Here is a 27,838-nt window from a genome sequence, read left to right on the forward strand (position 1 = left end):
CTATTCTCTGTTGGCCTGGTCATGTTTTATTTTGAGAAATAGCGTCTTGTTTCTGATTGGTTGCATCATGTTACTGGATCCCAGCTCAAGACTTTATAAACCGCAGAATATTGTGGATATCGCTTATTGAAATTCAAGCGTCGGACAAGACAGCATGGTAACCTTTAGCACAGAGGAGCGTGCCGCCATCACGTCTACATGGACCGATGTGAACCTCGAAGAATTGGGCCAACAGGGCTTGGCAAGGTAAAACATTGGATACTAAGATTTAAGAATTGGGTAGCGAGTAGCAAAATGTAGAAAAAGTAAACGAATGATGTGTACAAAGCATAGAAATGGTATGAGAAACCATAGGATGCGATGAGGGGGCCCAGGGATGTAGAGAGAGATATAGGGTGTAGAGAGAGAACAGGAGAGGACCCAAGACTGACCCTTGGGGGACTCCTGTTAAGAGGGTGAGGTGTGGAGGTTGCTCCACACCAGGTTACCTGGTAAGTGCGGTTGGAGAGGTAGGAGGAGAACCAGGCCAGAGCAGTGCCAGAGATCCCCAGGTCAGCGAGAGATGATAGTAGAATAGAGTGATCAACAGTGTCAAAGGCAGCAGAGAGGTCGAGGAGAATTAGGACAGAGGAGAGAGAGGCAGGGGAGACCGGGGACAGTTGTAACATTTTGACCTCTCTCTCCATTACACATAGATGATTTGAGCTAGTTTGACCAGACTTTGATACAAACAACTTACATCTGTTATCTACCAATCCCCATCATTATCCTGTTTTACGAGCGGATATACATATGGCAAGAGGGCTTGAAATGTAAGGTGTCCGATGTTACAATTGACCCCATGGCCAGGGTCAGTTGTAACATTCTGTGATAATAATTAAATAAATAACAACACCTTTCATTTAACTCAAGAATTGAATGTTTTATCAAATAAAATCAATATTGACATAAAGCAGATATGTTTGTTTGTATTTAACTCAAAAACAAAACATCTCTATTGAAAAATAAAAATGTTCACATAAGGTTTGTTAAAACATCCCTAAAATTATAGACCGTATCAAGCAAAAATATGTCACTCTGAGTCACAATTGTGATATATGAACATGTTGTTTCTTTCAGTGCAAGATTAATGTGCCCAAATATAGTTCAGCTAATGGGACCATATGAATATCCGCTCTTAATACAGGATAACGATGGGGATTGGTAGAGGACAGATGTAAGTTGTTTGTATCAAAGTCTGGTCAAACTATCTCAAATCATCTGTGCGTAATGGAGCGAAAGGTAAAAAAATGCCTTGTCTCCACTATTACCCCATGCTTTGTTTAACTACACATCTGGTGCACTTCTTTGATGTATTTGTTTTTTAAAGAGGAGGTTGTCCTTTGTGCTGTGCCGTGGAATTAAGGGCTGATGAATTATTGCATATTTTATTGCCCTGCCAGCTGAGCAGGAGCGGCTAGAGGGCTATTAAAATGGCCTTGTGGGTAATTTAATGTCATAAATATAAAACGACATCATTTAAATTGCATTGTAAAAAAAAAAAAAAAAAGGAATTGCATTGTAAAAGTTATATTTCAGTATTATCGGATTTTTTTTTGTATATGCTATGGACGAAAAGCAATTATAAATAATTCAGAGAGCTTCTGATTGTATTCTCTTGTAGGTTGGCAGCTATTGGCATTATGTGCTAATCCAATTAACAGCCATCTATTTTCTAAAAAGCAGTAACGGTTTCTTGTTAAAGAGAGTAGTAGGCTAAATGTGCATCTGGGATTCGGGTCTTTTGCTTGTTAAGAGTATAATGAACCAAACACAATTCTTCTTTAAAAAATAAAACCCCGACTCTCACCATGTCTATTATTTCAATCTACAGATGATCAATATATTTCATATGTATCTTTGTTCTTTCGGGTATCCTGAGTTGAAAGTATTTGATTCATGTAATTGATATGTCGTTCAATGACATACATATTGTCTGCAACAGTTTTACAGTCTAATATCGACCAATCTAAATGCAATCCTTTGTAGTTTCTTGACAGTACGCCCCTCCCTACGTTTTCAATCAATTCAAGGGTCTGGTTTCACAATGTCGTACCAGGCTATTACGACGTCGGGATCACAAATCTATATATAGGGCCTATAGTATGGTAACCCCATGGCTTCCAGATCCCTCGTCATTCTCATTTGAAATCCTGCAACACGTAAATGGAACCCATTGCTTATTTACAGTGCAGAATAACAGGAACATATTTACAATAGCCGTCATAAAACTATAACTGAACCAAGGCTGGAAAGCATTACCCAACCTCATTTAAGGCAGTCCTTATACACTATTAAAAAAATGACCGCGTAAAAAGAAAAAGACACCTAACTTTGGTTAACTGTGCACAAGTTTTCTACAGCAAAGGTAAGAACCTATGCAAACATGTACAGTTAGACGACACTTTTTTTTCCTGGGTATGGGTTCTGTCTAAATCTTTAATTCGCTCTATTCAAAATTGTTAATATAAAGTGAATGTAATGTGTTGAAAAAATAACCTATAGTTCATTGGCAAACATGACAAGTTCATTGGCTTTAAGTGCATTCACTTATACATGTCATTATTTAAAGTTTGTATTAAACCTTTTAGTCTACGTATTCAAGTGTTTCCTCCATTGAGGTATTTCTGAGCCACCTTAAATGAATTGGCGAGTTGAAGATGGACTTTGCCTCTAGACTGTTCCACCCAGCTCAGGGTGACGTCTCGTGTCATCTCGTCCCCATCTTCAGTGCAGGGACGTGTTCCACGTTTTCCATTTTGGAAAGGCGGTTATGCACATCAAGCTACAGAAGGGAAGGTGCTTCAGCTTCACAAGAGGGAGATAACACCACAGTATAAATATTATTAGAAACAACAACCGTAATAGTAATAATGTCAACCAGGTATCACAAAGCTGCCATTGATGGCTACCTGGAACTGTTAAAAGACGGTACCAGGAAAGACCTGAATACCCCAGATGAAGACGGCATGACCCCCACTCTCTGGGCGGCTTATCACGGGCACGCAGAGGCGCTTCAGCTCATCTGCAGCAGAGGGTGGGTATGGAATCAAAGCCTGATGACCTGTTAACTATATATGTAATAATATGCATCATTTCTTTAAATGTTTGCATTTGTTGCCAAGTTAAAATAATATAGAAACAATGTTGCCTTGTCTTTTATTCTAAATGTTTCTCTTCTTGTTGAAATAGTAACGAAGACAGTACTTATTTTCTGTTCATATATATATATATATATATATATATATATATATATATATATATATATATATATATATAATACAACAATGTATTGCTTTGCTTTTAATCAATTAAATTATACGTCTAAACTGCTACAATGTAAATGTAAAACAAACTTAACCAAATATTAATGTGTCTATGGTTGTATTTAACAAGCATATACATACACAGCATAATATTACAATGTTGGTATAACTGGAGCTGTTTTATTAAAGGAAGAGGAGTCTCCCGTGCAGCAATATAATATCACACACCCCACCCCTGAGCGTTTCATTACGTTTCCATTACAGTCGTTGCGTTGCAGTATTTGTGATGATTTTCAATAGTGGTTGAGTTAAATCTCCAAGAAAATCTACTCGTAATGTGTTGGGAACGCAACGGAATGCATGATGCTGTTATCCGAAATAAACCGAGACCTACAATACTGTGGTCTTATGAAGTACTGTATTATAAAACAACTTAAAAGTTATGCTAGCTCTACTCCCGATCTTTGACCTGAGGTGCGTTTGGCATTCCACAACCTTATAAAGCAATAATTGACCTTTACACGGCCGAATGAAATGCCTTCAGTTAATGTACTTTGTTATTGTAAGCGTAATGTGAACGTGTGCCCCCCCTCCCCGTTTTATTGTTGGATATAAACATCTACATATCTGAAAAGCATGCAAATATTCAAAAGATGTTGAACAAAAAAAAAGAACTCTTTATAAAGTTGTTAATGCAGGCAGGAAATTGATTTGAATGGATTTTAAAGCCTTATTTAGCATTCCTTTAAGTGTGAGTACAAAATCTGTTTGTAGGTTTTTAGAACTGATGCCAAATATTTAATCAGGCAAAGAAATTATGTAAATGCAAAACAATAAGTTATTTGTTGCCACAGAAATATGCACACAATTGCCCTGAATTTTGATGCCAGTGCATATTTGGCAGGACTGAGAGGGCTAAATTGCATCTTTGTTATTTTTTTATATATATATATATATATATATATATATATATATATATATATATATATATATATATATATATATATATATAGATAGATAGATAGATAGATAGATAGATAGCTAGCACAGCAGTGTGGCGTAGTGGTTAGCGCTCTGGACTCTTGACCGGGTCGTGGGTTCAATCCCAGGTGGGGGACACTGCTGCTGTACCCTTTGTACCCTTGAGCAAGGTACTAGACTGCTCCAGTAAAAACCCAACTGTATAAATGGGTAATTGTTTGTAAAAAAATAATGTGATATACTGTAAGTTGCCCTGGATAAGGGCATCTGCTAAGAAATAAATAATTATATATATATATTTTTTTTCTTTGAAAGACTAAAGACCATTTGGCAAGCTTCTGTCAAACCCTTGGCAACACATCTCAAACGTTATCTGAAGGGGTTTCCTTCACAATTTAATAACAAACTTTTCTGTAGCAACCAAAGCTGTATTTGTTATTATTTTTTTATTATTTGTTTATTTAGCAGACGCCTTTATCCAAGGCAACTTACAGAGACTAGGGTGTGTGAACTATGCATCAGCTGCAGAGTCACTTACAACTACATCTCACCCGAAAGACGGAGCACAAGGAGGTGAACTGACTTGCTAAGGGTCACACAATGAGTCAGTGGTTGAGGTGGGATTTGAACCGGGGACCTCCTGGTTATAAGCCCTTTTCTTTAACCACTGGACCACACAACCTCCTCCTAGTTACAACCGCACACCAAAAAGTGAGGACTTAATTCTTAACTAATTATACATTGTTACACAGAGAGTAACAGGCCTCCATGCATATCAACAGTGAGCCCTTTATATTCTGTACATATTTAACATTTACATATTTAATTATCACTACAGGGAGTTTTTGGCTATGACAATTACGCCAGAGTTTGATCAATCTTTGTAGATCACACAACAGGGTCATTTAATTTGATATAATGCTTTCTATTTGTTATTTATAGTGTTTACATTTTCTCTAAGGCAACTTTAATTGAATGCAATGTGTTTTGTTTCTAGTGGGGACCCTGACAGAAGTGACATTTGGGGGAACTCTCCTTTGCACCATGCTGCAGCTAATGGGCACATGCACATCATCACTTTCCTGGTGAACTTCGGCGCCAACATCTTCTCCCTGGACAATGACTTTCACACCCCGATGGACGTGGCCGCATCCAAGGACCGCATGGAGTGTGTTCGTTTTCTAGATGCCGCAGCAACCAAGCAGACTGCCCACAACCCCAAGAAGGTGGCCAAGCAGAAGGAACAGGCCAGCAAGGAGGCAACGAAGAAGGTCAAGATCTGTGAGAAGGTCCAGCAGAAGCACGAGAGCAAAATGAACAAGATCTACCATCGGGAACATCAATTGTCCCACTCTGGGTCCGTGAGGTCTTCCATTGAGACAGGGACGATAAACAGCATGGACGAGCAGTTCTCCAAACTCATCGCCGCCGATGCCTCTGGCACTTTGACCTCCAGGATCAAGGGGACCCTGCAGAAGAAGCTTGGGAAGAAGGGGAAGAACACAGTGGAGCGGCAGGTGGGAGACAACGTCATCTTCTTGAAGCAGGAGAACGGCACCCTGGGGCGGACCAACGTCATGGATGTCTTTAATGAGCTTGAAGAGAATGAAGCAGAGCAGGAAGGAGGATTCTCTGACCAGGACGGAGAGGATGACTCTCAGAACAGCACCACGGGGCACAAAGATTCAATTTTCAACCGACCTGGCTTGGGACACATGGTGTTCAGAAGAAACTTCACCATGGGTTTGACGGCACAGCACGAAGAGATTTCCTACAACACTGAGAATGAAGACATCGGCTTTCGGATACGGGATGAGCTCTTTCAGTCGGAAGCCAGAGGGGAAGCCGATGAGGGTTATGAAGAGAAGGACACAAACCTGCCCTGGAACGAGGACGAGATCGGACTGGAAGACGAGGAGGAGACATCCAACCTGGCTGCCTTCCTGGCCTCGCTCAACCTGGTGGAGTTCTCCCCTATCTTCAACCGGGAGCAACTGGACCTGGAGGCCCTCATGCTCTGCTCCGACGAGGATCTCAGGAGCATCCACATCCAGCTCGGGCCACGCAAGAAGATCTTGGAGGCAGCCGGGCGTAGGAAGAGAGCCCTGACCCAGCCCAGCACAATGGTGGACAGTCTGCTCTGAGGTGCGGAAATCACAGCTATCTCATTGATGGCACTCCACTCGGGGTGGTGTAGTCTAAATCAGGGATGGGCAACTCTGGCACTCCCAGATCCAGTATATGTTCCAACTATTTTTTATAATTGTTTAATCGAACCAATTAAACCTCCATCCACGTCTTGAAGCAGTTAATGATTCCTTTATACCTGTTAAAACTAGTCTAGCTGTGCTCTAGGCAGTGATAAGATAGCAAAGCTTCAAGCCTTGAAGAGGAAGAGGAGTAAAGGTGGAAGAGCATGCTTTTTTTCAAACTCCCAAGCTTGGCCACTCAGCTTCTGTCTTACCCTAGACAGTCCTTGTTTTAGCAGTAAGACTATGATGACTAAAGTGACTAAATTTGACAATTTGTTCTTTTGTAACATAGTAACACACCTTAAAAAAGAATCCAGGGCGACTTAACTTTATATTACCCATACTGATAAATAATTTACATTGTTATATTTAAATAGGTGGTTGTTGCAATCCAGGTGGGTTTGCTTGGTGCTGTAAAATGCTCTTAAAAACCCAGCAGTGTCTTTTCCCAAGATATATTCTGCAAGTTGTTCTATGGCATTTAGTTTCAATTTCTGAATTAGTTCCTCAGACACACAAAGCATAGGGTTGCCATGGCTAACGAGAAGGATCGTCATTCGTTTTATGCAGACTGCACATTAGACTTTGACCGGTTTAACTGCAGGTACTCATTTACAGTTGAATCACATTAGGATAGCAATTAACTGTATACTCCCATCTCAATCTTTCACAAAACTGTGACTAGAAAGCCACCCATAACTTTGTTTTGTAATGATCTGTTTTATATCAAGTATTTCTCCAACCTGTAACCTCAGTAATGAGTCACCTATACAAGGAAACAATGGGCCACATTCACCCCAAAGCAAAGTTTACAACCCTATTTGCAAAAAAGAAAATATGTTGCATACGTTACTTGACTAGCAAAAGAAAACTAATGATGTGTAAGGAACTTTACCTTAAAATATAAGGTTATTTATTTTGCAACAGAATTTTTCTTTTATAAAACAAAACAAACAAATGCCACACTGGAGCAAATGCTAAATCAACCAGGCTTAAAATACAGGTTTCCTGGTCACACACTTTTTACATCATTTTAATAAAAATATCAAGGGGAATTGTGTCTTTAGAAGCATCTTTTTAATAGTCATCTACAGCTTCTTTAGAAGGCTTCAGATAAAATGCATTTTATTCTCTTCTGTAGAATACTTCACAAATAATTTCCTCGCTATATGTAGTGTTCAAGTAATTCCTGTGTATTCACTGTTAGCAGTACTGTAAAGTCATTTAATTTGTTCCAATTGTTGTGTTTGGTACGTAAATGTGTAAACTTCTTTCAGTTGTGTATTGTCCGCAGGATTTAAAATAAAAGAAATTCTACAACTTCTATCATCAATTGCTTTATTTATTGCTGATTCACTTAATAAACGTGACAAATGTAGTTTATGAGAACATGTCTGATAATCTATGAAAAGATGAAAGTTAATCGAAAGCTAATTTACAAAGTTAATTTACATATAATAAACAGTAAACACAATAAGTTTAAACACCATAAATAAGATTTTTTTTTAAATGTCATGGTATTATATAACTTGATTCTAATGTAAAAGAATGTTAAAAACAAAGAGTTCTACAGTGCAATATTGATATATGAGAAACAAACAGTATGAGGTGTGTGATTAATTATTTGATTAAGGGGATAATGTTTCCTGTGCATACCTACAGCTGTAGGGTTAGCGAGGACTTGGAAGGATGTTTAAAGACCTTTAATAACCCTAAACAGAGAAGTGGGTGATGAGAGAGAGCTGACTGTTAACAAAAGGAGGAGTCACAGTCAAGGGCGTAGGTTTGGTTTGAACATTGGTGGGGACACAATTTTTTAGGGGGGCGGAGTCACGGTCGCTAGGGGGGTTCGGGGGCATGCCCCCCCCCCCGGGAAGAAATTTTTTAGGAGACAGCTGTTAAATGGTAACTTCTGGTGGCTTGAAATGAATGCTGGACATGAATCGAGGACAATCTGATTGACATGAAGTTGGCTGGTATACACTTAAAACACTAGGATAAAGTGGCCGTCCTGGAAGCTGGTTTGACATCCCTGCTATAGAATTACTAATAACCTGAATTATAACCTTACTGTAAGCTACCAATACCCCTGCCGCTACAAGCATGCGCACATGCACGCTCACGTGCTCTGCCTGTCTCTCCTGTGTCTGTGCTGCTGCTCCTACCTGGGTGCACTGCTTCATTCACCTGATAAAATAATAAATTAATGCATGCCATATAGAGAGAAAATATATGGCTATGCTAACTTTATTTGCTGAGTATTACTATACAGCATTAGCCTACTATCATATCACAATGTGCCTCAAACAATAATATATCTCAAAACTGAGTCTAACACTTTCCCTGTTATAATCACTAAGCCATTACAGACCTCACCTGCAACCCTGTTGCAGGTTGCACTGCTTCACTCGCCTGATAAAATGATAAATTGATGCATGCTGTTTAGAGAGAAAGTATGACTCTGCTAACTTCATTAGTAAATTATTTTTACATTTGCTATGAGAATCATTATCAATTGTGTTTATTACTTTAATAACATCTTCCTACTTACACTTTGACCTTATGTCCATCTTTCTTTTTTTGGCTGCTATTATGCTTTAGTCACCTAAAGCCAAATTAAAGTGATTAGCTAACGTTAGTTGGTTGACGATATCAAAACATGCTCACGCACACTCACACTCTCTCTCTGTCACACACACACACACATAATGATTAGCTGTGAAACAAGCTAGCTAGCCACCAAGGACGTTGGGTTAGCAGCTAGCAATGGGTTGCTAACGTAATAAACCTACTTACCTACCCATTAGGTAGGTAGGTAGGTAGGTTTATTCACTCAAACTATGTTGCTGACGAGCTGACAATACCTTCAGCCCCGGCACCTGGCTTTCATTCAGTCAGTGGCTCACACTTATATCAGACTGACCGGCAAGTGGCAACTTCAGATGAGCGTCTTTCCAGAGTCCAGCCCAAGCCAGCGGGTATCAACCTTTTTTTACTCACGCCCCACTGAAATTTATTTGTATATCTGTCGTGGTCCCCCCCCCCCCCCCCCCGTTTAATTAGACTTTTTTATATATATTTGTATTACTGCATACATAATATAGTGCATTTATTTAGCCGCCTGGATAGTCACACTGTCCGTTCAATCAAATATATAGTTCGTGTTCGCTTTATACACACACGATACAAAAATATCAAGCAAGGAGTAAGTTAGTTACAAAGGGAGGAAGGAGGAGGATAGAAATAATGTGACAACGCATTAACCAACAAACACAAACTAAATATCGAATTACACTGATTATATTTATTCTTATTTTTTAAAATAAATGTGAAAATTGTGGCACAATATACACCATTTAAGAATGACTAGAATTTTTTTTATTTTAAACCCGGATATTTACCTTTCAAATTAGCGGGGGTTTTTTTGTTTGTTTTTTGGAGGAGGGAGGAGTAACAAGGGGAGCGTGAGAGAGTTAACCCTTTGTGGAGCGGATAAAATGACTTGACAAAAGACGTTTCAGATTTATCAAAATTATTGGTAGGGACAATTCAACTGTCCCTTGACATTGGTAGGGACATGTCCCTACCGTCCCTAGCTAAAACTACGCCGGTGGTCACAGTCCTTCGGATGGGACGACCTCCAGGCAGGCCAGCAGGTGTACCCCTCCACCATTCACCAGCTTAGATCTTCACTGCTGAGCGTTCCAGGAGTCAAACACCAGTTTTGCAGCAACAGCATCTTGAATACCCATTCCTACAACACACAAACAACAGTAACTGCATGGTCAATACAGTAACATATTTGAGCCCTCTAAGCCAATACAGTTTTGCTATTTAATATAATGTACTCAAGCGCATCAACACTGGCCCTCAGAAGTGCCAGTGCTGGTGGTGCGAGCAGTGTGACAGAGCTGAGTTCTTTGTGCTCTCGTTAGAGCTGCTCACAAGAGTCTGATTGTTCTTACCCAGTGATTTAAACACCGTGGTTTTCTCATGCAGGGCAGGTTTGTCTCCATTCACCACCTCCCCCAGCTCAGCAAATATCTCTGCCTGGGAAACAACGGTTTGTTAGCACCGCCCCATAATTAGATGAACAGTAACAAATCACAGGATCATGACTCGGTGCAAGAGTTTCATCATTGTGTTGCCCGGGATCTGCAGACACTGAAATCACAAGAGCACTAATGAAATAAATAAACAAGCTAATCTCCTTTTTAATCTATGGTTGAGCTTGCAGATTACTTGAATAACTGCTTTTGCTAGCACTGTAGTAGAAGCAGGCCTCATTGGATCACAGAGTGACACAGAGGAGCGTAGTTTCAGGAGGCAGCTTAAAAAGTAAGTAGCAGGGTTCTGAAAATATAACGTAACATGTCCCCATGTGTTGCTACAGCTGTTTACGTTTTTCAGCACTCCACTACTTAATCTTTAAAACCTACAGCATTTTTTTAAATGAATTACAATAACCTGCATCATTATGACTGCGAGAGTGAACAGAAATAAGGCCCAAATACCCCCGAGAGAATGACATCCCCAGACTCCTTCATGGCTCCTTCTCGAGTGTCCACATACAGGACAGCGCTCTTCATCAGCGTATCGTCCAGCTCCCTCCAGTCCGGCCGACACGCCCCCACCGCTGGAAACGGAAGCCAACACAAAAGTCATTGTGGTCTTTTCCAGCTCACTCCCTAAATACTTTCCCATCTGTTTGTAACACCCCAGCAAAAAAGTGTCTAGAATTGTCATGCCAAGATTTGAGTTAACCGGTACTAGCATTGCAATTAATGTTCTGTTCAACAAAGAAAAATCCTTATGCACTTGAATAGTAACACTGAGGAGAGGGGCTCCTCTATAGCACCTGGAGTCCCTTATAGCACACACCATTAATATGTGCGCCAGGCTTCACCCATTCGGCAAACAGCACGGGTTCGGTTGCCATGGTGACTGTGACGATGACGTCAGCTCCCAACACTGCCTCTTTTACTGATGAGCAAACCCGGACTGGGCCTCGGACAGTTCGAGCAAACCTGTCGACATTTTCCTTCGTCCTGCCCCACACTCTTACCTAGAAAAACAAGAGATACCTACTGGTTATTATTCTTACAAGAAGAGCAAGCTAGCATAAGCACTGCTGGTTACCTGCATCCGTTCTGCAATAGCAGAGATGTTAGCTGTTCCATGTGACAGAGGTTACCTCTTTAAACGAGAACATCTCAGTGAAGATCTTGTAGTGGCTGACAGCTTGAGCTCCAGATCCCAGGATGCACAGCACATCTGCCTGGACAGGCTTTAGGAACTTAGTGGAAACAAATGCAAAGAGAAGGAAACTTTATTATTCCTTCTAGTCAAGTATTGCTAGACATGACATCTGATGGATTGAAATTATGGCGGTGCCATAAAACAAAAGTAAAGCAATGGCAGCGCCATAAACCTTGATTGAATTCAGACCCCATAGCCACATGAGATTATACTGCAGAAAGCAGGAACATTAAACCCTACAAAAAAATTTAAATAACGTGTTAAAAAAGCTATGAAATAGAAATGGAAATTGGAAAGTTGTATACAAAAAATAGGTTTTCTAATATATTGCAATATACAGTAGAACGTTTACCCATGCGCTTGGGGGGACACAGGATCCACAGATGTGTGGGATAAATTAGGTATTATTGTGTGTGACTTGAATGCATGGATAAAATACAGAAACTAGTAATGTAAACCAAATTAGCATTTACTGGAAATGTAAGCAATACAATATATTATAAGACTGAAGAATGTTTTAAAATTAGTTTATTTTGACAGTGATACTAAATCTTTTCAAAATGCAATACACCTCCAACATAATTTCCCTAGCTTCTTCTGTTACCAAATATATATATATATATATATATATATTATATATATATATATATATACTGTACTAATAAAAAACTAATATACTACAAAAAAATACTACAAAGCTACAAGATCATAATCCATTTTATGACAGGAAGAAGCTATTCAGTCCATCAGAGCACACAATGTTCCTGTAAACTAAGTAACTGCCTCAGGAGCACTAATGTTACAGAATCCTTCTGCTGTCATTTGTGTAAAAATATATATTTGACAATATCTAAGTTTTCTAATATATTTTTACAAAATATACTGTAAATATATTTTATATTATTATTATTATTATTATTATTATTATGTATTTCTTAGCAGACGCCCTTATCCAGGACGACTTACAGTTGTTACAAGATATCACTTTTTATTTATTTATTTATTTAATTTCCATAGAGGAGTGCTCCACTGGCTCACACAAGCGTTCCTTTTATTCGGATGTATCTGTGATCCACTGAAGCAGAATTATTTACCGTGTCTTACCTTCGTTGCAATCGCAGAGACGGCTGCAGTCCGTTTCTCAGTAATCACTGTGCCATCCATAACCTGGTCGTAAGAAACATACATTACATGATGGCATGTTTATCTCAATGGAGCAGCATGCTTTCTATAGAGACCACAGTGGCAACTCACAGCCTTCAGGGTGCCGTGCTCTGGGTCGAAGAGTAGGACACTGGCCTGATGCGCCGGGATAGAGGAAGGCTGATCCCGCTGGTAGAACGCAACTATCTTTGTAGCTAAAACGTCATCATGTGCACTGTAGGCAGGCATGACACCTAAGTAGCTTGGGGGAAGAAAAAGACAAGGAACGATTTGATTTATTATTTATTTATTTTGTCTTGATGGCTCAAAGTGGTCTTACGGCATATTTTACTAATATGTGTCTTCGTTATTTATTCTTTTTATAGGAAATACATCTGCTATTTATTTAGATAGTAATAGCTTACTAGCTGTATCAGTATCACTAACTCATATTGTCTCTGTAGTAATAGATAAATATTGTTAAGATAGATTAAAAATTAAATTTACAGCAAACCAGCCACCACAAACAAACTCGTTAAATTAACAAGTTACAAATGGCTATAAATGCTGTAAACAAACAAACAAAAACGGTCATATTTGCATGTGCACCTCAATTTAAAAGAAAAATGTAGTTATTTATACACCTTGAAGCTTTAAACACCTACTTCAATGTGACTAACGCGGAGGCCCGGGCCTGTAACACCATTGTGAGGTTAGGTAACCCTTACATCATCAAGCAGTTGTGCAATACACACGTGTGTGTGTGTGTTTCATGTGTCAACACATTTGTAATACTCTACATTTGTTTTTCTATTGCATTCTCCATTTACATGACACATATACACGATGTGGTTACTTTAGTACGAGTCGCTTGGACTTGTTAAAACATAACATACTGCGCTTCAGTGAGATCCGCTGTAGCATAAGGCGCAGGGCTATGCATGTATCTTACCCATTGTATTTCTCTATAGCAAGCACGGATCGGACAGGCTGCACAATTTCTCCTTTTCCACTGGAAAACTTTCCTAAGGCGACTTCCAAGCGGGGAACCAACTCCCCGTACCGTAGAAGCTTCTCCACCGTCTCAGCGCTGATCAACACCGGCATAGCCATACTGAAAGAAGCGATCAAACTCCAACCTCTGTGCCGTAAAAAAGAAAAAAAAAAACATTTTTCCCCAAGTTGAAAACAATACGTGCCTTACTTTCTGAGCATGCTGCTCCGCCCAGGCTACAGCGTGTTATATTAACCAGCAATTAAAAACCAGGGCTTATGCATTAGAAAACAGCTAATGTTTTTTTTTCAATCAGAACTGCTTACTGTTATTCAGAAGAGATCATGTGCTGTCATGGCAAATTTCGCCCCCCTGCCAAATTTGTCCCCCCCTGAGTCATGTGACATATTAGCGTACGAGTCACGTGACGATTAAGCTTCGCGATGCGAAGAGAGGATAGGGTAAAACATCTCCGCATTTTACTTACTGAAAGTTACGTTTGCTTTTTTATTGGCATTTATTCGTATTATATTTATTTTTATATTTATATTTATCAATGTTTTTTGTATCATAAAATTACGTTTGCGTGTTTTTTTACATTTATTCGTATTATTATTAGATTTATTTTTTAATATTTAACAATGTTTTTTGTATCATAAATGGTTGTATTGCATTTGATTGCTCTTCACGTGATTACATAATAGCTTTTACAGTAAATATAAAATACATTAAATATTGTTTAATTACATATATATGCTAATAAATAATAATAATAAAGTAGAACAGCTTAAATGATCACAACTGTAACGCAAACGTTATATTAAAATTGTAACTTTTCAAATAAACAAAATGTTTATAACAAACAATAAGTTAGAAGTATAGTCTGGTAATAATTTCTACACATTTGTGGGTAGTCATGTTGATGTTTAGTCTTGCTATACTTATGGATCACAATCAGGGAGTTGTCATGATTACATACAGTTGCAGACAAAATTATTGACACCCTTAACTAAAGATCATTCAAGACGCTTTTTATTTTTTTATTTGAATTGTTGTCAAATGTGGTTACCATTAAGGTCGCGTATAAGCCTTTTGTGTTTAGATGACTTTGTATAGTTATTTCATACACTGCTATACCAGATGTTTCTTTAAATCCTTGGCTGTTAATGGTGGATTTTTGCGAGCTGCTCGAACAATTCTTTATGCTATAGTCGTAATTTTCCTGAGACGTCCACTTCTTTCCATCGTTTCAGTTGAATTAGTCTTCAAATACTTCTTGATTATTGTAGATTTTTGTATTACGATTTTTTTTATCCACAACGCTCTTTATCGATTCCCCTTCTGCTGTAGTAGTTACTGTAACAAGTGGTTTTCTCACATCTAGAGCCAACTCCTTTGTTTTGACCATGCTGTGCTAAGTGCACAAACTATTTTGCTTCAGTTTCTGTGCATGTTTTACAGCTAATGTTTTTTTTTTTTTTTAATAATATTGCTAAATTGATAAGTAGCGGTTTCTAATTGATTAATAGTGACTAACTCAATTAAGACTAACCTTAACTTACAGACTTTAATTGAAAATGTGCCAATAAGTTTGTGATCAACAAATATTGTTATTTACTCCAATAAGGCAGTATGATTAATATAGGTTATACAGTAGCTTCAGTGTATATTGTGAGAAATATTTAGGGAATGTTAAAAATTAAAGGAATTAACAGGTCAAAAGGTTTAATATTTAGCATTATTCATGCATGGTCTTGCACTAAATCTGCAAACAAATTTCTCTTAGTTTAACCATATAACTTGTCATAAAAAAATGAAGTAATACACCCTCATTGTATGTGTTGCCACTTCCAAAGTGTTTGTCAGATCATTGGCATCATCTTGGAATGGAGCCTATCATTTCTCAAAGCAGGTCTGCAGATTGGTTGTTGTTCCTTTGTTATGAGTAATACTGTATATGCATTTGTTAAATATGTATGAAGCCAAATTATATCATATGCTATAAAATAAGAATGTTTCTTCCATCACTTCGAACACTCAAAAGTACAAATTTGGAACTAGAAGCAATGTGATTGTTAACCACTACATATTGTCCCTGACTTTAGTGTCTATAATTCAGGCTCTTAACTAATGAAGCATAGAGGATGTCAGATTTGTGTAAATGCTAGAGTAGAAGTCAGTCTAGATCCGAGTTGTCCAATCTTAGTGCTGGTGAACCCTTAACAGAGCACTGCATGGCGAGCAGAAATCTGAACTCAATCATTTAGTGAGTTGTGTATCAGGTGTAGTATTCAGAACCAGAAAGACATTCACAAAAAAGGCACAACATGTTGAAAAATGTAACAAACTTTATTTTCTGTATTCTTCACAATAAAACATGATCAGTACATGATCAGATTGGATATTTCCATTGTAAAGTGCTATCCAGGACTTAATGCGTAAGCAGTGGTGAAAAAAAAAAAAAAAAAAGCTATACTGTAGGTCAACTTTGGTAAAAAGCCCACTCACCACGTCAAGGTCCTGACCTATGGAGTGGGGTGTTAGGAGCAGGTTTAACAGAACTTTAAAATGCCTTCTCACATAACCCACAAAAAAAGAAAGACTTTAAAGAGGCTGTCTGTCTAAAAATGACATTTCATACTGTTAACTTGTATAGTATGTAATTGTCTAATATCATTTAATAGGAATGGAAATCGAATTTGAAATTGAAGCATTACATGTACTGTCTGAAACATGTACATGTAAAATGTGAAGTTGTTTATTACTTCAGAATTACATTTACTGTACTTTTATATCATATTCACTTCAATACAGTGAATCAACCCCTCCCCCAGCTGGTTCACAATAACTACATTAAACAAGGTGGGTATTAGAACTGACATCCAGTTTACTTTGGATATCTCTGCCCTGGAAATTGTGATAGAAGAATGATAGAATAATCGCACGAAGAGTTCTAATCTAATATGTTGGGGTGATCTCTGTGATTTGTATAACCTGAATAATGATATTATATGAAGTTTGATGTTAACAAAGTATTAGATTTACAATGTTGAACTAACACACTGGAATGTGGCCAAGGGTCAGCAGCCCTGTTTTCAGAGAAGTGCATGAGTCAGCGACATGAGAATAGGACACTGTCTCAAATGATAATATTTTGAGACAGCGATAGTTCCTCTTTTCTCCCCAGTCACTTAGCTAATATTCTTGTATTAGGGGAATCAACTTTGTGGGACCTGACAGACACTCTCTCCCTAGCAACTAGAAAAATCAACCAATCAGAAAAGTCGGTAGGCAACAGTGTCAAGAATACCACAAGGTTGGTTTGAGCTGACTGAGGAGGATAGGAATTACCACAAGTCATGAACTCTGTGCAAAAACTGATTATATAAGGAACTGTTTGACTTAGTGTATTTTGAGCTTTCTTTGCGGTTGCTTGCAGAGTCTGTGTTACTTTGTTGAATGCTCCAGTCTGCAGACTAATAAAATGTGAGTTGCTCCGACTTGTCTCTGTCTCAATCGTTCTCTCGGTACGGGACCGGTGCCTGCTCGGTTGTATGCAGAAAATTCCACCACATATATGGCGACGAGGATGGGATCCTAAACTCCGTCCGCTGATCGTCCCGGGAAACGGAGTAAATCACCGGTGAGACCTAATCCTTAAACTTGGGTCAGGACGCCCGCAACTAAGAGGGTTGGTGGAGTCCGCTCCGAATCTGGCTGGGGGCGTCAGTGAGGCGGATAAAGGATCCCGAACAAAACAGCCCTGCTGAGGCGGTGAGTAGAGACAATCTGGACCAGCGATTTGATTAGGAAAAGCCCCCAGAGAACTACAAGGCTGACCCTGTGAGTAGCATGGTTTATGGAAACTATTGCTCACACTACACAGGAGACCAAGTAGTCAGGGCAGGCCCCCAGAGAACTACAAGGCTGACCCTGTGCGATACACAGGAGACCGAGTGGTCAGGGCAGACCCCAGAGAACTACAAGGCTGACCCTGTGTGATACACGGGAGACCAAGTAGTCAGGGCAGGCCCCCAGAGAACTACAAGGCTGACCCTGTGTGATACACAGGAGACCGAGTGGTCAGGGCAGACCCCAGAGAACTACAAGGCTGACCCTGTGAGTAGCATAGTTTATGGAAACTATTGCTCACACTACACAGGAGACCAAGTAGTCAGGGCAGGCCCCCAGAGAACTACAAGGCTGACCCTGTGCGATACACAGGAGACCGAGTGGTCAGGGCAGACCCCAGAGAACTACAAGGCTGACCCTGTGAGCAGAGCAGTTTACGGAAGCTGTTGCTGGCACTACACAGGAGACCAAGTAGTCAGAGCACTGTGAGGCTGTGATCATTAACCCCCGTGACGGTGAGGCAGATTATGAGAGAACTGTCATAGCACTGCACGGGAGCGCGGGTTGTGATCTAACGAAGAAAGCCACAGTGGCTTGTACTAGTACAGGGTAGGGAACCAAAATTAAATAGACGTCTTATTGTGGAGTGCTCGGGATGATGATGAGATCTTGAGTGTTTCGCGTGTTTGTCTGAAAAGTTTTCGTATTAAGTGGACTAGAATGAATGGTAGATTCTTGTTTTAAAGGAAAATATTACAATAAATGGGCGATTTATATTGAGTTTGGAGGATTTGGTGCTACGTAAAATGCCAGGACAAGTTTCTCCTTGAGAGGAACATTAAGTGCAAGTAACGTAGCTCATATAGAAACGGACGGGGAGTTCTGTGTAAGGTAAATGGTTATTGAAATCCCAGGAATGATTATCGTTCATGAAGTGAATTGAAGTAATAACTTGTTCCTAAAAAAAGCTACTGAACTAATAGTCCATCTTTTGTGTTTGTTCCTTTCTGTTTGTTTATCTGTTTATGTGCACATGTGGTTTATATTGAGTGCGAATGTCAGAATTGTATTTTGAATGCACTTGCTGACTTCCTTCGCGCTGCGTATTAAAAGTTTATAAGATTGGCGCTACTGGCTGTCACGTTGAGTCCTTCCAAAAGACCCCACTACAGATTTAACATAATAAACAATTTGCAATTAATTGTCGCGCTGACTTGTCTGTTATTGACTGTCCAAGGAGGATGAGTATGTTTTAATTACCATCCCCAATATTTAGTGGATCCAGTCGCTAACAGTTGAGTTTGTACTTCGACTAAGCATTTAAAGCACTAGTGGGTGTTTGCTGGACCAAGACTTGAGACTTGACAGAGGGTAAATTAAGTCCTGGTAGACGGGCATGTAAGGTCTAGTGTTTTGCCGATTGCGGCATTGTTGTGTAACTGGAATTCCTTGTGAGATGTGATTGAGTGACCCGGGTCTGGTTGAGTGTGTGTGTGTGGATGTAAAAAGAAGGGGTATGGCTCAGAGGGAAAAAGTGCGATTGTAGAGACTAGGGTCCCTTAGCTAAAACGACCTGTAGTGTGAGAAGCCGAGTTTTCCTCTGAGCGACATATTAAGTATAAATAATTTGGAAACTGTTAGAGAAGAATAAATGGGGAACAGTCTGTGCAGTTTACCCAGATGCATGGGCGTCACATAAACAAGACAGTGGTTTACTGCAGCAGGAACCGATTGAAATTATACTGTAGAAAAAATAAAATAAAGTTGCAACATTAGTAAGACGCCGTGAGAAGCACAATGGGGAAAAGGAAATGACGGTTTATGCATTAACGGTGTTAGAAAAGCAGTCATTAGGAGCATGCCTGCCAAAGATTAAATGCAAAAATGCAACTAAAGATTATCTGACTAAGGTAGAGCAACAGGAAGGAAGTGTTGACCAAATGAGTCAGATCAAGTGTTTGTACAGGTATTAATTAGTGGACTGGGTCCACATTTGCAGAAGGCAATTGAGCTGGGGGTAAACTAAACCCAGGGAACGCATACGAAAGAGTAATGAATTGGGCAGTAGCAGTTGTAAACAGACAAAAGGAATATAAAAATGAAAATAAGTGCTGTACGATTTGATGGAGCATGTCAGAGCTGTGGTAAAGTGGGACATAAAAGGTCAGATTGCAAACAGGGGCAGAAGCCTAAATGTGACAATTGTGGTAATCTCGGGCATAGGCGCGGTGATTGTTTCGTTATAGGACCAAGTAAAAGAACTGGACAATCCACACAGTCAGCTAAAGTGAAAGCACACAGTCAAGGAACAGATTTTTTGTCTTTAGGCAACGAAAAAGTGAACAAGCCAGCTAAGGAAGCAGTGCGGTTTCCTGTTAACCACAAAACAGCAGCTGTGTCAGTAGATATATTTTGTTATACTTGCACAGATAGAAACGGAATGCATTGATAAAAAAAAAAAAAAAAAAAAAAAAAAAGGACAGACGAAAAAACAGGTTGAGTGCCGACGGGTCTATTAAGGATCCGGGCAAGAAACAGCAGTCTATTATAGACACACAAAATAGACACAAGGAGGGAAAAGAGATGTCAATGGTTTGGTTAATACATAGTGCTGATGGTGACACAAACTAGTGTAGCAGTGAAGCTCCTACATGGGGTTAAGTGAGTACATTGGACACAGACCAAACGGTACCATCGCGTGGATACATCTCAGTTTGAATTTGCTGACACTGAATGTCCTGAAACTAATGGTATATCTCTTTCCACAGACAGCGGGAGCAGCAACGGACAGTAACATGATTTGTGTTCCAGGTATTATGTCATTCCAGAGTCGGAGAGGATTCCACACCTCTGGGCGTGGAACGAGGCTGTACAGAGAGACAAGCTTTGGGGGCCCCCTGGAAGAACTGGACGTGAATCCTTAGACAACGACAGGGTAATGGATGGAAACAAAGACCACTTCCCTTCGAGAGTGACATAGAGGGAACGTGGCAACCTGTGCGTTTGATAAGCCAGAATAATGCAATGACTCCAGCACAGTTTGAACAATGTCCTACTTGTCCTACTTGTGATATAACAGTGGGAGGGGTCCAGTATGAGTCAATATGCAACTGAACTGTAAGCAGTAACGCGTCATTGGAGGTGGACTGTCTCTGGACGTGTGCCAAACAGTGACAACAGGAACAAACTAATGCAACAAGCAATTGGACATGTGTTAATGTGCACACAGTGTGTGTGATGGTACTTGTGAAAATACATGGTGTATGGGAGGTATGAGGCCACAGTTCCACTCCACTCAATGTCCCCCGTTAACGCCCTCTCCCCCAGACAGGTTGCTAGCTGTGGGGAGGGCAAAACCATTTGTGATGGGAGTAACCTGGTTGTAAACGTTGGTAAGAATAAACATTGAAGATATCAAACGACAATACACCAAAAGGTGTGGTGAGTTTAGACTATTAACTAAAATATTGAATAAAACCTTTAATCGTGAATTGGATACTTGCCAACGTAACACAGGTGGCCGTCAAAGGAGGGGTCTGATTGACGACATTGCTGGGTGGTTCGGGGCTGTGAATTCAGGCCTCAATTCCATATATAATATACAGCAGGACAATGAAAACCATGGCCAGTTTCTGAAACAGGCGATGCCATTCAGAGATTGGCCATGGCTGAACAAATGACTGGTGAAAGACGGTTGACGCAATAATTGAAGATGTAAATTTGACAGCTTGGAGAGAACAGATGTTACGTGGAATAGCTAAGACCGGATACCCAGCATATCCAGAGTTTCAGGATAATATGGTGATATGTACTGAACGCTGTGACAGAGATATTTGTTTTATTTTAATAGTGCCACATGCCACCAGTCGGGTCCACCACAGTACCGGGATAAATGTCAGTAACCTAGGGGTAGTAATTGGAACATGGGTTATCGTCCCACAAATAGACATGGGTTGGTCAGTGTGCCCAAAATGCCACCCTGCACTTCAAGGCCACTGAGTGTATTGAATTTGGTGATGCTGTTCTGTGTGACCATGCTGGCAGCCTTGACCTGTTAATGTAAATGATGGAAGCAATGGTACACCCAAAGCTAGGGTATGAAAGATGCACTCAGATGAGGAATGGAACATGGTGTGTAATCACCTCAAGCATGGGGGTGGGAAGTAGCGGCCAGGTAAGCCTCATGTCGCCGGCTGTGTGTTTTCACCCACAGGGTGTTGTGACTGTGGGACACCTGAGCATGCACCCCACTCCACCTATTAATATCACAGGCATTATTGAAGATGCTGAAGAATGGATGAAGACAATTAATCATACAGGTATGCTGATGGCATTGGCACACATTAAAGCAGCTTATGGACGTTCACTCAAGGGTTAGTAGAGTGCAGGCGTCGCTGGCGGGCAACGCTGGTCAACTGATATTAGCAGATGCCTGATCACATGGGTGGGGTATCCTATGTGGATTAGCTGGAGAAAGTGCTGGAGTGGACTGGGCTGACTAGTGGAATGTGGTGGGACATGCGTCCTCGCTTATTTCATTATTGGTACTGCTTATTGCTATGTTATTGTCTGTTATTTGAAATATGTGTTTAAAGAAACAAGAGATCACTTACAGGGCTAGCCAATGTTGTTTGTAATATGCATCAAGAAACTGTGCACCAAAGCATTGGACACCATCTAACTATGCCACTGCTTACTACTGAGAACCTGTGCAATGAAGATAATAACCCTTTCAGTGATATGGCTGACGATGTTGTATAATTATTCTATCTAACAATAGTTGTAATAATATTTACAAAAGGAGGGAATGTGATAGAAGAATGATAGAATAATCGCACGAAGAGTTCTAATCTAATATGTTGGGGTGATCTCTGTGATTTGTATAACCTGAATAATGATATTATATGAAGTTTGATGTTAACAAAGTATTAGATTTACAATGTTGAACTAACACACTGGAATGTGGCCAAGGGTCAGCAGCCCTGTTTTCAGAGAAGTGCATGAGTCAGCGACATGAGAATAGGACACTGTCTCAAATGATAATATTTTGAGACAGCGATAGTTCCTCTTTTCTCCCCAGTCACTCAGCTAATATTCTTGTATTGGGAGCAAGCAACTAGAAAAATCAACCAATCAGAAAAGTCGGTAGACAACAGTATCAAGAATACCACAAGGTTGGTTTGAGCTGACTGAGGAGGATAGGAATTACCACAAGTCATGAACTCTGTGCAAAAACTGATTATATAAGGAACTGTTTGACTTAGTGTATTTTGAGCTTTCTTTGCGGTTGCTTGCAGAGTCTGTGTTACTTTGTTGAATGCTTCAGTCTGCAGACTAATAAAATGTGAGTTGCTCCGACTTGTCTCTGTCTCAATCGTTCTCTCGGTACGGGACCGGTGCCTGCTCGGTTGTATGCAGAAAATTCCACCACAAAATACTCAAGTCAGGCAATAATTCAGTAGCTCAGAAACTAAGACTACCATACCAATTAAAAATGAAAGTGCAAAAGCATCTGCAATATTTCCCCAAATAAAAACGTCTCAATACAGAATCAAGGTCTCCTGAAAAAAAAAAGTCTTCAAAATAAGTAGTTGTGTGCTCATGAAAAATAAACACTGAAGACAATGAGCCTTATTAACAATGCCCTACTGTACATATGTAAATAGCTATAAATTATGGTAAAGTTGTTTGACAGGCATTACCAAATTTTAGTGTTAGTATAATATACTAAGCTGGAATGCTTAGTATAAAATGTTCAAAAAAACATATAGTAAAAAACAAAATAATAAATCTGTTTCACCTTTACTTACATGCTTACCCATGTGTGTAACTCTGCAAATGGAGCAAATATACTCCTCCATACTTATGAGGTCATCTGGCTGTAGATCTTCACACTGGCCATGGAGCCATTCGCCACACCTCCTGCATTCCACCATCAGCTCCAGTCCAATCCTGTATGGTCTCCTGCATGTGCAGTAGACCTCCACATCACAGAAATGTACCTCTGGGAGGGGAGTTCTCTCACAGCTCGGGAAAGGAGTAAGAGATCCAGCTACAAAACAAGAAAAAAGATGATCACGCATTTGCTTTTGATCATAACATAACTTACCTGGATCTCCACCCATGCAGAGTGTGAGGCTGTTTGCGATGGTAAACAGTCCACAGTCACTACATCCCTGCTGCTGCTGTACATGTGGCCACCCGATCCAAACTGTCTTTCCACTGTACTGCAGCAGTGATACGACCTGGGAACGGAAATCATGGTTATTATTAATTCCCAAAGAGTCAAACACATTTAAATGGGGCACCCTTTTTTTTTTTTTGGGCAGTCATTGTTGTCAATGGGTGTTGCATCTTTTTGTACTAGAAATTGTCCTGATGCACCTATCTGTACAAAACATAGCAGATTTCCACCCCCTGTGGATGACACATTAATCACATTACAGATGGATGTCATGTGACAATGTGACACTTGCTCTAATTAGTCTGTAAACTGCAACCTGTTGTCAAATGATGTTTTGCGAGCACATGCTTACAATCTGTTTAACTGGCTATCAAGAAAGTTTGTTACCAGACTAAGCTCTTAGTTTTCTACATACTACAGACTACATTTAAATTACGTATGTTCTTCCATTCTTTGTCTGACCTCACTATAAAAGTTTAATGATGTAATACTCACCGATCATGTACCATGGAGAAACAACTTTGATTGGCTTCAGTTCTGGGGCAACAGTCTTCACCCTCTCAAATCTCTGGCATGCTTCACAATTCAGGATCTTAAGGGAAACAGTAATGATGAAACAAGTAATACTTAAATCATGAATGGAAAAGCGACAAAAAGCCAAAAAATTAGGTTTTTAAAAAATAAAAAAGTACCCATTGCTCCACGTCCTTTATAATCCCTTTCCAGTAAAATCGTTGAATGATTTTCCCCATCATTCTCTTGATCCCAAAGTGTCCTGCGTGAACTTCATTGAGAATGGCAGTCTTCTCCTCTTCATCGGTCACAACCCTACAGAGACACTCTCCATTCTTCTCAAGGACATACAGGTACTTACCTGACAGATAAAACAAAAGGAAAGATAATACTACAGTAAATACTTTAATGAGTGGAGGTTTTTAAATGAATGTTTTTAAAAAGAATGAGCTAAAACCTATTCAAAAGAATGGTACTCACATTTCTGCTATTAGTTATATAGAGAGAGATGTTTTAATCTTTTTAACCTTTTCTTTCATATATAACACACACGTTTATCATTTATTTAAATGTCTATGTACATCTTCAAAAATACAGGACGGCTTCAATAACTTATAATGTATTAATATTAATTTTCGATATTTATTTATTTATTTTACCTTTCAAAACGAATGTACTGGCTTTCTTTCTGATACCCCTCTTCTCTTCTTTGGTGGCTTTTTCAGGATACTCACCTGTGCTGAGGTAGCGATATACCGCTCTTAAGTGATCCATATCGATTGATAAATGTAGTTTTCTGAGGGGGAAAAACACACACTATTACAAATTTGTACTGTAAAAAGAAAAATGATTTGATTACAATTGTATGACGGCACCAACGAACTCCAACTGTCAGTGTCAAGACCTGTGGAGCAAAAGCAGTGACGCGCATAGCAACAGAACGCTGACATGTCACATGACTCAGGGGGGGACAAATTTGGCAGGGGGGCAAAATTTGCCATGACACCCGCCAGTAAATTGAACTTGAAGCTTTTAACAAATTGTATGGCAAAGAATGAGCGCGGAGAAGCCAAATTTGGGTGTGATACCTTCGTCATCTTGTAACACTATAGAAGACTGTTGAAACATTTCTTACCATTTCATGTCATGTGTGTCCGAAGAAGTAAATAACTGTAGAACTTAAACAAATACATAGTTTTTAGCGTATCACTTTCTAACATTACACGGGTCACGTTTTGGTACGCATGCCACATTGTGACGATGTACCACTTATAAGACTACACCGGTGGTTAAAAATGTATCTACAAAGTGTTACCATTTATTTAATATAGCGTTGACAATGCTGCTCACCCATCTGTGCATAAAGATAACTTGTCATTCCCCTCCACTAACAAGGGGGCAGAAGTAGTTTTAGTAGCTATTTGAATTACAATTGGCAGGTCACTCGTGATCTCTGCATCGTCTCTTTGGTTCACAGCCGCAGCCAGCCTCCCGCAGCTACTTTTCAAACCTGCGCTGTTCTGGACCTGCACAGATTTCTGAGTGTGGAGCTTCGTGACGTCACGCAGCATCCCTCGCAGAACGGGATTCTGTGCAGGACTGCAGAAATCTGAGCAACAAGAACGCACCCTGTATCACAAGCACTGCGCCCACTGATCACAAGCACCTTTTGTTTAACACTTTGTTCTACTGCAAGCACTAAGATTCATTATTATGCTTTTCTACTTTTGTTTCGTTTCGCTGTTCAATTCTATTTATTGTAATTCTGCCACTTATATGCTTTGGTTCCCCATACTGTATTGTTTGCTTCATTTGTAAACTACTGCATTAGGTACTTAGTGTTGCACTGTGTGATTTATTTACAGTTACCTGTGAGTTTACAATGTTCCATTGTACGTAATGCAATTATATACAGAGTCAGAGTGGTCAGTATGCATGTTGCTACCTGCTAGCTTTCGTATATATATATATATATATATATATATATATATATATATATATATATATATATATATATATATATATATATATACACATATACATATATATATACACATATACATATATATACAGTACCAGTCAAAAGTTTGAGTACACCTGCTTGAAACCAGGTTTTTCATGATTATCTATGCTTTTAACTGTATAAACTTGTCTATAAACACTTAATATTTCATTATATGATACGTGTACTTATATAAGCTGATAATCATAAGTGAATTGCACTTGAAAAGCTCAGCTAAATGCTACTAGAAGTACAGATGTTTCAACATCAACTGTTCCGAGGAGATTGCGTGAAGCTGGCCTAACTGGAAGAATTGCTGCAAAGAAACAATTGTTAAGAGTGCAGAATAAGAGGAAGAGACTTGCCTGGGCTAAAAAACACAGAAACTGGACGTTTGAGGAGTGGAAGTCGGTCTAATGGACCGATGAGTCAAAATTTGAAATATTTGCTGGTGACAGAGTTGGTGATCTTTACCAAGTCCATGGCAAGCTCAACCAGCATGGCTATCATAGCATTCTTCAGAGGCATGCCATTCCATCAGGAGTACGGCTAGTTGGACAGTCCTTCATTCTTCAACAAAATAATGACCCGAAACACACCTCAATGTTGTGCAAGAACTATCTGGCGAAGAAGGAAAGTGAAGGACAACTCAATCTAATGACCTGGCCTGCCCAGTCTCCAGACCTCAATCCCATAGAACTTGTATGGGACAAACTGGACAGAAGAGTCAAAGTAAAGCTACCCACAAGTGCCCTACATCTCTGGGAATTGCTGCAGAAGAGCTGGGAAGACATGTCGGGTGATTTCCTGCTGAAACTTGTTAACCAAATGCCTCGTGTTTGTGAGGCTGTTATTAAGGCAAAGGGTGGCTATTTTGAGGAATCCAAGATTTAGAGATAATGTTCAATTTTCTTGAACATTGCTTTTATACTCCTTATGTTATGTTTTGTATATTGTAACATGTGTTTTCATTTTCAAGTATTTACAGAAACGTATACGACGTAAAACATTGTCAATTATGAAAAAAACCTAGTTTCCAGCAAGTGTACCCAAACTTTTGACTGGTATATATATATATGCCAACAGTCCCTATATGGTCGGGACAGTCCCGATTTCATAGCAAATGTCCCATGTCCCGATATTTACCCATAGAATAAAATGTATTGATTTTGCACAATTTAAGTTTTATTTTGTACTGTTATTTCCGTATGAATGTTAAATGTATCTAAACAAATGCAATTAATCACATGTGTTTGATTTTTTATTATTATTATTATTATTATTTTAATACACAGCATTTACAAACACTATATTTTCAAGACTTGTTGCTCCATCCTTTCTGTATAATCCACA

The 27,838-nt window shown here is 39.4% G+C and overlaps 2 protein-coding genes across 2 annotated transcripts; one reads left to right on the forward strand and one right to left on the reverse strand.

Moving 5' to 3' along the window:
* Positions 1 to 2,759: 2,759 nt before the first annotated feature.
* anks4b (ankyrin repeat and sterile alpha motif domain containing 4B) lies at positions 2,760 to 7,862 on the forward strand. The gene is made up of 2 exons (XM_034052096.3): positions 2,760 to 3,076; positions 5,284 to 7,862. Exons 1-2 carry the CDS (start codon positions 2,913 to 2,915, stop codon positions 6,428 to 6,430), a joined length of 1,311 nt encoding a protein of 436 aa, XP_033907987.1. The 5' UTR covers positions 2,760 to 2,912; the 3' UTR covers positions 6,431 to 7,862.
* Positions 7,863 to 9,820: 1,958 nt separating this feature from the next.
* crym (crystallin, mu) lies at positions 9,821 to 14,330 on the reverse strand. Its single transcript, XM_034052158.3, has 9 exons — positions 14,261 to 14,330; positions 13,893 to 14,081; positions 13,052 to 13,202; positions 12,902 to 12,964; positions 11,733 to 11,834; positions 11,420 to 11,603; positions 11,053 to 11,174; positions 10,504 to 10,588; positions 9,821 to 10,292 (listed from the first exon to the last, which is right to left on the reverse strand). Exons 2-9 carry the CDS (start codon positions 14,051 to 14,053, stop codon positions 10,228 to 10,230), a joined length of 933 nt encoding a protein of 310 aa, XP_033908049.1. The 5' UTR covers positions 14,054 to 14,081; positions 14,261 to 14,330; the 3' UTR covers positions 9,821 to 10,227.
* Between the last annotated feature and the right edge of the window lie 13,508 nt (positions 14,331 to 27,838).

This window comes from Acipenser ruthenus, chromosome 22 (assembly GCF_902713425.1).
Source record: "Acipenser ruthenus chromosome 22, fAciRut3.2 maternal haplotype, whole genome shotgun sequence".
In the NCBI taxonomy this organism is placed as follows: Eukaryota; Metazoa; Chordata; class Actinopteri; order Acipenseriformes; family Acipenseridae; genus Acipenser; species Acipenser ruthenus.

Excerpts from the sequence above, each read along its gene's own strand:
- anks4b (XM_034052096.3), top strand. The coding sequence starts at position 2,913 with ATGTCAACCAGGTATCACAAAGCTGCCATTGATGGCTACCTGGAACTG. Across the intron at positions 3,077-5,283 it reads CAGCTCATCTGCAGCAGAGG|TGGGGACCCTGACAGAAGTG; the intron begins GTGGGTATGGAA and ends TTTTGTTTCTAG.
- crym (XM_034052158.3), bottom strand. The coding sequence starts at position 14,053 with ATGGCTATGCCGGTGTTGATCAGCGCTGAGACGGTGGAGAAGCTTCTA. Across the intron at positions 12,965-13,051 it reads AGCACGGCACCCTGAAGGCT|GTTATGGATGGCACAGTGAT; the intron begins GTGAGTTGCCAC and ends TCTTACGACCAG. Across the intron at positions 11,835-12,901 it reads TCTCTGCGATTGCAACGAAG|TTCCTAAAGCCTGTCCAGGC; the intron begins GTAAGACACGGT and ends GTTTCCACTAAG.